This window comes from Teleopsis dalmanni, chromosome 2 (assembly GCF_002237135.1).
Source record: "Teleopsis dalmanni isolate 2A chromosome 2, ASM223713v2, whole genome shotgun sequence".
Classification (NCBI taxonomy): domain Eukaryota; kingdom Metazoa; phylum Arthropoda; class Insecta; order Diptera; family Diopsidae; genus Teleopsis; species Teleopsis dalmanni.
In genome coordinates, this window is record NC_051847.1 from 7,397,061 (window position 1) to 7,409,125 (window position 12,065).

Genomic DNA, 12,065 nt, shown 5'->3' on the forward strand with positions numbered 1-12,065 from the left:
AAGAACATTGGGCCGTTGATATATGTCGTGTAGTTTCTATATTTTGTTATATGATAACAATGAGTATGTTTTAAAAATCACGCTTAATAGCTTTATATAGTGATATTTAGAGATGTATAAAAATGATACTGATTCTTATTAACGAAATGATAAAAAATGATTCATAAATACTAAATACTACTAAACTGTTAAATACTAAATTGTATATCACATTTAATGTTGGATCTTCTTTAACAATAATTAAACATCGGACAGAAGTATGTCTCAGTAGATTTGAAATTATATTTATTATTGGTTTCTTAACAAGGGAATCTCGATGGAGATGGAGAGTGAATTGCTATATATGCTCATACTTTTGATCGTGTCCTGCAATTGTCAATTCGCATTTTCGGTACATTTTCTTCGACCAGAATGAGGTATGAATATTATAAGAATGGTGTCTTATGTAGCGATGTACCATTGTGTCTTTCAATAATCGGAACAAGGAATAATAAAGGATTTAGGAACTGGATAATAAAGAATAATAAAGGAATTGAATTTATATTTTTCAAATGTTTTAGGTGTGAAATTTAAAATTTTCAATGTCATACTTAAGTCCCCGAACTGAGTTGCCTTTGTATGGAACCTGATATTTAATGTAGGTAAGTCGAATATGAAATACACAAAGGAAAAAACTGATTATTAAAAACTAAAAAATTTTTTATTTTTTTAAATGTTTTTAACATAAGAATATTTTTTTTAAAGTTAATTTTATGAAAAATAGTACCGCAAATAATTAAACTTAGAAATTAGATGTATTACTAAAACCCTGGGAAGAGCGCACTCACATTATTTAAAATGTTGTTTTTATAAGCACTATAATAGCAAATATTTGTTCAATAATTATTTTATGCACACGTATTATGTATATATAAGTAATTATATTAATAAGAATACTTATATGCTTTCGTTTTAAAGTACACTTCAATTATACATAAATTCTGAATAGGTTTACATATAGGCTGACTTTACTTAAAACTATGCCCGAGTAATGTGGTTCTCTCCACATAACAAAAAGAGTAAATACTTTAATAAAATTAAATAAAAATAAAATTAACATGATAGTAAGAAGTACATAAAGTGACTTAAATATATTAACCAGACATAATAAAAGTCGTGTGGTGAGGTAGTTCTATAACCAAATTAGGAAGGCCCAGATAAGAAGTGCCAGACCGAGACCTACTTTCAAACCTAGGAAAGGTGCACAAAAGCCAAAAATTACAGCCAGAAGTACTACATAGCCGCAGTAGTACAAAATGTTGAAACTGCAAGAAAAATTCGTTTTGAATAATTGTGGTGCTCTACAGAAATCACATTTTACTTACACTTTCCAGTAGTTGCGATGCCATGAGGTGGTTACAGCGGCTTCTTTAAAATAATAACGACGTAAGCCAATGAGGCAACGATCTATGAACTCGGACCAGTCGCATTGACTAGAATCAAAATTGTAACGTGCTTTATCACTCTCATGCATGGTTGACATAACTCGCAAAGCATTCTTCAATGAGTACCGAAAATCTTTGTCCAAGAAATAATCAAACGCTTTGGTGCCTTTGTGGAAAACCCGCATGTACTCGTAAGCGCTAAAATTATTTAAAAATAATAAAAGTTAAAATTATTTGTTTATTTTTCTTGTTGATTACAATATTTTGCCAGTACAAAACTTACGTGTGTTGCGGCATTCCTATGCCAAACAATTTTTCCGGTATTATAAACACCAATGCGGGCAGTATGTGAAATAGGTAGAAGAAGAGATTGTAACGCCAGCCATTTCGCAACTTTGCCGCGGGTTTCCATACGAAGTTGTTTGGTGGATGCCTCTCAACACTTGCATTCATAATGTCGCAAAATTCGGACAAGGTCAGTGGATTCACTTCACCTGATGTACAGTGTATAACTTCGGGCTGGTTGAGATGACGTGTACCCACGTACCAGCCCATGACTAATGATGAATTGATCACATAGTCGCAGGGAATGATATCAATGACAGAGGTGGCACGTCCACACATGGTACGGAAAATACCCTTTACAAAACCAGCTAAGAAACCCAAGTGACCAGAATTTGCATTACCAACCCAACCCTTAATTGGATGTTCCCAAGTACCATATACTAAAAAAGAAAAATATGTGATGAATATCTGAAGACACAAAGTAAAGTTTCATTAGAATTTCATACTTTCGATCATCTTATTACACTACTATCCATTAAGGGAACTATAAGCAATTGTTAATTTTTTATAGATACTATGTCTGTATGTTTTCTGATGTGTTAAATATCTACTTTCTTTTATGATATATTCAGAAAACTTATTTTGTTGAATTAACCTGATTTTAACTAAATCAGGTTTAACACATGAACTAAAGTCTTTCTAACAAAATTATCAGGTCAATTTAACCTGTATGTGGTTAGAGTTTATTTTTCACTGTGTCGATTTATCTACAATTCATTAAGTAACATCACACGATAGTTATTAGGTATTAGTAAATTAATAATTAATTAAAAAATTATGTAGATGTGAAAGTTTATTAACATTTCGAGTGAATTTATTATCGATTTCGTTGTCTACTGTTTGTGCAAATTGAAGTTTGTTGCTAAAATCTATTGATTTATGGTTCAAAAACTTTTTGCAAATTTATGTAATTCGCTATTTATGTATAATTTTTCTTAACAATATTTGCCAAATCTTTAAAGTCCATTGAACCATAGAAACCAATACAAACACATAAATAACGGATGGTATTTCTGATTTGGTCAAGAGCTGTTATGCTTGTTTAGATTGTCATACTCACCGATTGAAGGTCTTACGATAGCGGCTGGTAAACCACTCATCTCAGCCATCATTAAATTTTCAGAAAGATTCTTCGTAAACGTATATGTGTTCGGATGATCGCGTATGATGCCTCGGCATTTCTCTTCAGTAAAGTTCTCCCAAACTGCATCATCTTCAGCCATTTTCATCATTTCATAAGGATCGAATTGTGATTTGTAGACTTCCTCGATGATTAGGCCACGATTGTTGCTATTGCAGAATGCTGTGGAACAGTAAATGTAGGCCGATAGTGTCTTTAGTTTTTTCGCTAATTCAATTGTGCGCATGGTTCCGGTCAAGTTTGTTTTTATGGCTGTGCGCAGAGGGGAACTAAATTTTATGGTGGCTGCACTGTGAAAAATAATGTTGACTTTATCAATGAGTTCGTTTAGTATTTCATCACTGAAGCCAAAGTCCACTTCGCTAAGTTCGCCAACCACGGGTACCACTTTAGCCAAAGTCTTTTCATTGTACTTTTGGAAAATCTATAATTTTAACCCAAGGAAACGAATTAATTTTTTTTCTAAAAAAAGAATAAATTGACTATTAACTATGTAATTCAGATAAGTTCAACGTACGCATTGTCATTATTCATAGACATTACTAAGTCAGTAAAAAATTTAGTACATAATAAGATCAATTTGAGAGCCAACATTTAACTTTAATATTAACAAATTTTATTAAACAAACAAATGTCAGAGCAACAAGACTTGCGATTTTTATAAATATATAATACAGTCAAACGTCCATAGCTCGAAGTACCATTTTGCAAAAAAAAGGTTCGACTTATGGAGACTTCGAGTTAGAAAATTTTTTTATTTTTTTTTATTTTTGAAAGAAACTAGAATTACATTTTAATATATCCATTTATTTGATATCAAATATAGTACAAAAGTTATAGTGAATTGAAACATTCAGAATATGGAGTTGGGATTTTATTTTTTTTTTATTTTCATTAAAAAAAGATTGCATTTTATTTAATGCCTCGTTTGTAAATAAATATTTAGAATATTGAATGAGTCTTCTACTTCATTCTTGGAAGGCTTATGAACTGTTTCAACCACCGAACCCTCATCATTACTTTTCGTTCCTCTTAGAATCGGATATACTAATTCACAGAGATAATGCTCAATAATATCGTCAACTGTAGAAAAGCTTGATGTACAAATTTCATTGTCAGGCTCAACATAATATAATAATGGAAGCATTGGTAGTTATTTTATTTACTTTAAATCACGCTGCCAGCGACAAAACATTTGTTTTGGAAAATGGGACTTCCCGTAACACCAAAATGGATTCATACTTAAAACAAAAATTCGACTTATAGAATGCATTTTCCCATATTCCTATTGACATGTGATAACATTCTTATTCGAGTTATGGAAATTTGACGATATACATATATAGGATATAATTATTTAGAAGAATTTTTGCAAGATTATTTTTTTTTAGAAGATGGAAAACACATATATTCGCTTGTTTTAGTGTGAGACTTGGATTCACTAAAACAAAACCACCTCTTAGGAATACAAAATAGGAGAAATGAAAGAAATGGAAGGAATGGAAGAGTAGAGCAGGATTTCAGGATTGTAGAAATTGCAATTTTACAATTAAAATATTTGTTATTACAATATTGTTATAAATAATAAAAATTTACAATAACTATAAAAATTCTATTTCACTAAATATGTGTCATTTCGTTTAATTAGATTTCTTTCGCTTTCATTTACTAAAAAAATTTTTGAATTTTAATGACCAATTCGGATACTGTGTCCTTGTTATCAGTGAGTCTGAAGGAATTAATAATAATTAAGGTACATAAACTATCTACTATAAACTATCTACTATCATTACTTTACTAACTTAAAAATCCTTTCAAAACTTAATCATGATATCCATAAACTTGTTGTGTAGAAAATGTGGCATAAAAATATGATCATGAACGATCGTAGTAAAATTTTCACTGTAAATAATTATGGACCTAATGACACACATGAAACTTAACAACATATAAAGCGATTTAATAAAAAAATGAAAATAACAAACCGAAATTTTAATTACATAATAAGAGCGAAACCATCTCATAAAACCGCAGCAACAGACAATAAAAATCTCATAAAAGATCGGCAGCAAAACGAATCAGCCACAATTGAAACAACAATAAAATCTACATTTACACGCTGTAAAATAACATTAAAACCTATGTAATTGACTTTAATGAGTCTTTATAATGATTTGTGGAGGAGCAATCCAAATTTGTTTACGGTTTTTTCTCAGACTTGAGAAAAGAAAGAAAAATTATTAAGTCAATTCACCAAAATTTGGCATGTCATTGCGTATGTGAAACTAGGCCTCGAATTCCGTATGGAAAGATGCGATTAAGAGGTTCAGGTGGAGGAGTGCGCAATTAAAAAGTGACACAACAGAAAAAAGCCACAGAGTTTTCGATCACTTCGAGTTTGACCTGATTTCATAGAAATTACCAGAATAAAAATTGTCCCCATTTTCAGGAGACCATCCTTTGTACTGTTGGGATAAAATTAGGCAGCGGGTCTATTGAAAAAATCATACCAGTTGAAATTTTTTAAAATTAAACATATAAAGACCATAAATGAGATATTTTGTACAAAACCTTTTTTTGTTAAAATTTTCTATTATTATTTTTTTAGTGCTTGTAGCTGGCACTTTTTTGTTCCATATTTTTAATTGGTTATTTCAAAGCAATAAGCTAGCACTTACGAATTATTTTTATATTCCATTTAAGCAAAGTTGATAACCGATTGGATCTTAATGTGATAGCAGGGATCCATATTGCTGTATAAAAGGTATGTGTTGGGTAAAGATATTGGTGCGCAAACAGATTTATTAACTCATTGTGTCGGTGTATAAAGTATAAATATTAGAAAAAGATATTAATGTGGTACTAGGAATAAATTTATTGGATTAACATCATTTCTAACACTTAATAAAATCACATATTTTATTAAAGGAAAGTTTCTATTTTAATTAATCTATCTGGCGCATGGAATAAAGAAGAAAAAAATGCCTTTAAAATGATTAGAGTGACATCGAGCCAGAAGAAGTTAGAACACAGACTTAATTAAGAACTTATATTCAGACGTAACAGATTCAGAAATTCAAGAAATAATTTTCTAGTATACACAAATATGTTATGGTGGTTGCAATATAGCACTATCTCTTCTTTAAAAACCGTATTATTTTATTATAAGAAGTATATATGGTACAAATATAGTCGCTTATAGAAAAATCTTAAAGGATTATTTAAATAAAAATATTACAATATAAAAAAGGCATAAGTTTACCGGTTTTTGTAATAGACGATTGATGCGCTCATTTGGATCAAATTTACGTTTGCCTCTGACTAGTACGTATATAGTGCCAATATCGGGGTGTGTGTCGAGTAGTGCTTCCAATAGAACTGTGCCCAGGAAACCAGTGCCACCAGTAACGAAAATATTTTTATTTGCATAAAATTCCGGTATGGTAACAATGTTCGCTAAATTTTTAGCATTTTGTTGCTGAAGTGTTAGGTCCTCGGTTTTGCTGCCAGTATCGGTGATGACAGCCATAGTGTGATTCAAATTCGTAGGCGGCGCCAATGTGGGTAAATTTTTTTTAAATCAGTTGAGTTAACTGTAGGATAATAAACAAAAAAAAAATGATTAAATTAAATTAAAACAAATTTTAAAATCATTTGAAATAATTTATATTAATTACTAAGCAATTTTCTAAACTTAATCGGCTTAAATTACCCAAATAAAAAAAATACGTGTTATAAACATTTTTGATTCACATTGCAGTTTGCTTGATTATGTTTTGTGCAGCAGCCAACGTTTTGCACTTGACCAAGTAACATTGGCCATTTTACCTCGGTTTTGATGGCCTTCACGAAAGCGTCAAATCATTTGATACTCGTACGTGGTGCTGTTGTGGCTTTTATTGCGGTTTACAGTTAAAAGATACTTAGATACGTAAGCAAATTAAAGATTGGTTTCCAGTATTTTAAGCTCTTTGAAGGTTGGTCAATGAATATGTATGATAGTGAATTAATACCGATCCGTGGAAGATTTTGTTGCACGTGCTTATTGCTGTAATCTTGCAATAGAATACACTTTTAAAGTGATAAGTTCGATATCTGTATCTAATCTATTAATGATATTTTGATATATATATATTGATGAAACAATATATATATACCTATATATATATATAGAAGAGCAGTAATGCTGTCATAAGGAGAAAGATTGAAGAAGAATAGTTTAGAAAGACGAATAATGTTATTGTGACGAGACTTATTTTCTTATTTTCCTCATCTAAGAAAAATAAAAATGATTATTTTTATTAAGAAATCTTAAAATGAAATTAGAAAAATATTATGTACACATAAAAATTTTCAAAATATACGTATGTATATATATACGTATACAAAATACATATTCATTGAAACTTATTGTATAATGTATAATAACAGAAATAAGAACCCTTACGATTAAGACATATGTTATTGTGATGGTTGAGATGATGTCCAAGATTGACCTTATCTTTGAAGTCAAAGCAATCAAAGACCTCTCAAGAAAAAGATTGTCATAAAACACATATTCAAGGCAACTTATCCTACTAGATTGGGCACACGACATGTATCTGCTGTTTTAGGGCTTCGTTCAGATTCAGGACTACTTGAAGAAAATTGAAGTTCAAGTAAATGCCACTTGACTGGTTATAAATATAGACAAAACAAACTCAATGTAATAGCTAATACGTCTCAAATTTTTAGCGAGAAAATTCAAGTATATTTTATATCGCCAAAATTGACGAATTTGCGAAATAAAAAAATATCTGTAACAGAATTTTATATATTTCGAAAATTCTACCCAACACGTTATTACCGACACTAAGGCTTAACTTTTGCATAATATTGATTATAACTGTTAGTCAACGATCAATGCTAGCAAGCCTTCGTTATATTTAATATCCAATTATGATTCAGAATTAATCATTAATCACTGACGATATTAGAACCCGCTTGCAGCAGACGTCAATGGAAAAATCAGATATTTTAATCAGGGAGAGAGAGTTAATGGAAAAGGTTGATATAATAAAGAATAAATGATTGACATTTAAGTATCCTTAATGGCTTTTTGAAGGATTATATGGTACATAGATATTAAATTGGTACATATAATAATTTACGCAAATTATTGATTTAAGATAATTCTGAACTTGAAAATAAATTACTGATTGATCTCATAATTGGTAAAAAGATTTCAAAAGACAATTAAAAAAAGGGGTTGTGTAGCAGATCTAAAAACCTATACTCAAACTTAGTTCTTTTTGATGTTAGTCTCTTGCCGAGAGTGACGCGTCTTTATGACGAAAAGAACTATTCAAAAGTTAGACGGATTCGAATAGCAAAGAAAAGACAAGGACAAAAATTTATTTAATTTATTGAAATTTGGCTAACCATACAACGCTGTCTGGAATATTGCCAAGGACTCATCATCAGTGGTCTTAGAAAATATTCGAATTTCTTAACTAGTTTATAGTCCGTATATGATTTGTTTGAACTGCAAGTGCTAACATTGGGACTCGGGCCTGTCAAATAAGAAGCGGATATTTTTAATTATCTTGTTTTCAGAGCTGGAAATATTTGGAAAGTGGTCGTTTCTACATTGAAGTTGTGTAGATGATGTGAAGGTAGTTTGACTTGTGTTTCGTATTTACAAATAAAATACATAAACTCTTTTTTTATTAGGTAGAATTGGAATGAAGAATAAGTACCAAATATGTTGAAGTTTTCCCTTATTAGGTTTAAAAGAAACTTTCATATTTTTGCAACTCCTCATCAAATGTTTTCAAATGAGGATCATTATAATTTTTTATTTATTTTAAAAAAAATATGTGTTGAAATTCTAAATTGCAAGATAGGATTTCTCTTCTTTGGTTCTTTAGAAATATTATGTCACTTTTATTTATCATATGAAATAAAATCTTATTCACGTACTCATTGGCATTTCAGCAAAGATAGACGCTCTCAGCCCAAGTAATGCATAGCGTAAGCACTTAATATCTACAGTCAACAATTTTAACTGAGAAAATAATAAATAAAAATCGCTTTGAAGCCAAAAGGTATTTCTGTCAACAAAGCATTTAAAATAAATTACAGAAATAAATTAAAAAATGTCAGCTTTTAAATAGTGAAGGAAAACCCGAAAATAATATGCAGAACATCCCAAAAACAATAATTAAAAATAAGCGTCGGTAGTCGCGCGACAAAACTCAGTTTTTGTATCTGTGAGATAAAGTATTTGACGCTTAGACCTACAAGCCGAGCTTGTGAGTTGGCGAGTTCGCCAGTTTGTGAGGCTGTAATGCAACTTAACGATGATTTGAAAAATTTGTAAAATTGCGTGCGTTTGATTTTTGATAGGTTTAACTACTTTTCGGTGCTGCTAAGTGCTTTGCTTATGTTTTTCTTCTTTGTAAGCGGTTTCTGTTAAACGTTTTCTTTGTCGAAATCTTTTTGTGTTCGGTTTTTGCTTATGAAGTGCTTTTCGCTATTCAGATAAAGTTTTTTGTTATAGATTTTTTCATTTATTTTATGGAATTTATGTCAAGGTCACTTTTTAGTGTGTCTATTATGAAGATTATGAAACTCTTATAACACTTTCAAAATATGAGGAATATGACAATAAACATAGTACGAAAGCGTAGAGAGAAACAGCTTTTGAAAGACTATCTTAAAAAGTAACGATAGAAGTTGGAAATATTATCATTACTCATCCATGTGGCTAGTCAAAATATAATGCTATCGTTAATAGCTAATTTGAGGATCTAATATAAAAAAGAACATAGTACGAAAACGTAGAGAGAAACAGCTTTTGAAAGACTATCTTAAAAAGCAACGATAGAAGTAGGAAATATTATCATCACTCATCCATGTGGCTAGTCAAAATATAATGCTATCGTTAATAAATTATAACTTGTATTCACAAAATATTGGTCTCGCCCATGCGACTCGTGGAATAATATTAGCATGACTTTCTCAGTATTATAAGAAAGAATATATAAATTACGCAACAAATAATACTCAGAATAGTGTTGAAATTTAGCAATTTAAAATAAAAATATAATTAATTAATAGAATTGTTTTACAGCTGGTTTATGATTTCGTTCTAATAAAAACACAGCAAGTGAATTTGTTAATGAACTTTCACTTTAAATTAACAAAACTCCAAAGTGCAAACATACAACTCAAGTATGGCTTTGGGTCAGTTGGCTAATGAACGTTGACTAAGTGTTTCAAATTTAGCAGCGCATAAGTTCAACACTTGGCACTAGCAGTTTTAACAAAATTATTTACTTGTATTATTTAATACAAGATATAATCCCAAGACCATTGATCATAGGTATTTGGTAATATTCGAAATAGCTGTATTGTCAATTTTTGTTGTTATAGTTCACGAGTGTTCGAAAAACCTCTTTATCGTTAAAAACTAATTTGAGGAACTAGTTTTTCTGCAAGAGTCAATTGTTGTCATAAAAAGTTTACTATGGTCGGAGTATTCTGCATCTTTAGTGGCCCCGATTTTCTGGTGATTTATTATAGTCGTGTGGCGACCCAGTTGGCTGTGCATTTATTGAATTTAAAAAGTAAAATTCAATTTCAAATATTTTTAAGTTTTTTGTTTTGATTGAGGAGAACGTTCCGATTTTTCTCTCTGTAAAAAGTTGAATAAAAGTTTATTAACATTGAAAATTTTTAGAGTTTTATTAATTAGCAAGGTGAACAGATCATTGCTAAATTGGTGACCCCGACGTGATTTCGAAAAAGTTTAAATTTAGAAATATTAACTTCTGAGCTAAATATCTAATTATCGAGCTGTGATGTCAGTTGCAGACGAAGGTGTAGTAATGGCTTCTGATAGTGGAAGTGTCGTAAACCGTGTAGCAGTGAAGGTGCCACCGTTTTGGCACGAGCGACCGGAGATTTGGTTTGCTCAGATCGAGGCGCAATTCGCAGTAGCTGCCATTACGAGTGACATCACACAGTTCAACACGGTAGTAGCAGCGATTGAGTCAAGTGTTATCGCCGATGTAAGTGATGCAGTGCTTCATCCTCCTGAAACTGGAAGATACGCTAATTTAAAGGCTTGCATCATAGAGCGGTACAGTGAGAGCGAGCAGCGGAAGATTCAACGGTTGTTGTCAGAAGTTGAACTTGGTGATAGACGCCCAACACAGTTGCTAACGGAGTTGACAGCATTAGCTAAAGACAAGGTGAGCGATGAGTTCCTTAAGTCTCTTTGGCTGAAGCGTTTGCCACCACAAGTGCGCGCTATTCTGCAGGCATCGAACGTGGCACTAGCAGAACTGGCGAAATTAGCAGATCGTATTTGCGAGGCGGGTGATTTTCAACAGATAGCTGTAGCGTCAGCCTCTGATTGTCCAGCCTATTCTGAGAATGCTGTGATTTTACGAAGACTTGAGCAAATCGAACAGCGTCTGAGTCGTTTGGATTTACGTCGTAGTGAGTCGGTGCAAAGTCGATCGTCATCGAGGAGGCGTAGGCGAACTCGTTCCCGACCAGGAAGTCATCCAGATTGGTGCTGGTATCACGAAAGGTTTGGTGATAGAGCTAATGCTTGTCGGCAACCCTGTAGTTTTGTGGCAAGCTCTCATCAGTCAAAAAACTAGGCACTCCTTCTACGTCGTCGAGCCGAGAAGGGGTTAGTGTTCGTATAGCTCGACTTAGTATTAAAGATCCCGCCACGTCGACCGTTTTCCTCATTGATACTGGTGCGGACATATCAGTTTTACCGAAGTCGTTCTGTCGTTGGAAGCAAAGGGCTAACAGTGTTGCATCAGTTAATTTATATGCCGCTAATGGTACGCCTATTCAAACATTTGGCGAGCGTCGACTGCTTTTGTCTTTGGGTTTGCGTAGAGATTTCCCGTGGACGTTCGTGATTGCGGATGTTAGCTGCCCTATTGTTGGAGCCGACTTCCTTAATCACTATGACTTGTTAGTGGATTTGAAAAGGAAGCGGTTAGTTGATTCGAAGACGACTTTGATGATGAAGGGTAAGGCTGCTGTGTCTCAAGAAGATACTGTGCGTGTGTGTGGTTCAGTTTCAGCTTATGCTGAGCTGGTTAATGAATACCGTGATTTAGGCATTATGAGTGCAAATCGGATGG

General features: G+C 32.2%; 3 protein-coding genes across 3 annotated transcripts in view; 1 reads left to right on the plus strand and 2 right to left on the minus strand.

Annotated features, from left to right (window-relative positions):
- LOC119684897 (putative uncharacterized protein DDB_G0292292) overlaps positions 1-12,065 on the minus strand; it is a gene marked incomplete at its 3' end in the record, with an annotated part of 137,368 nt that overhangs the window by 119,300 nt on the left and 6,003 nt on the right. The gene's annotated exons all lie outside the window — the stretch shown is intronic.
- LOC119684952 (putative fatty acyl-CoA reductase CG8303) lies at positions 899-6,439 on the minus strand. Its single transcript, XM_038099113.1, has 5 exons — positions 6,173-6,439; positions 2,830-3,334; positions 1,708-2,149; positions 1,365-1,622; positions 899-1,304 (listed from the first exon to the last, which is right to left on the minus strand). Exons 1-5 carry the CDS (start codon positions 6,437-6,439, stop codon positions 1,172-1,174), a joined length of 1,605 nt encoding a protein of 534 aa, XP_037955041.1. The 3' UTR covers positions 899-1,171.
- On the plus strand, positions 8,914-11,564 carry LOC119684911. Its single transcript, XM_038099048.1, has 2 exons — positions 8,914-8,922; positions 10,872-11,564. The coding sequence occupies exons 1-2, from the start codon at positions 8,914-8,916 to the stop codon at positions 11,562-11,564; spliced, it is 702 nt and encodes a 233-aa protein (XP_037954976.1).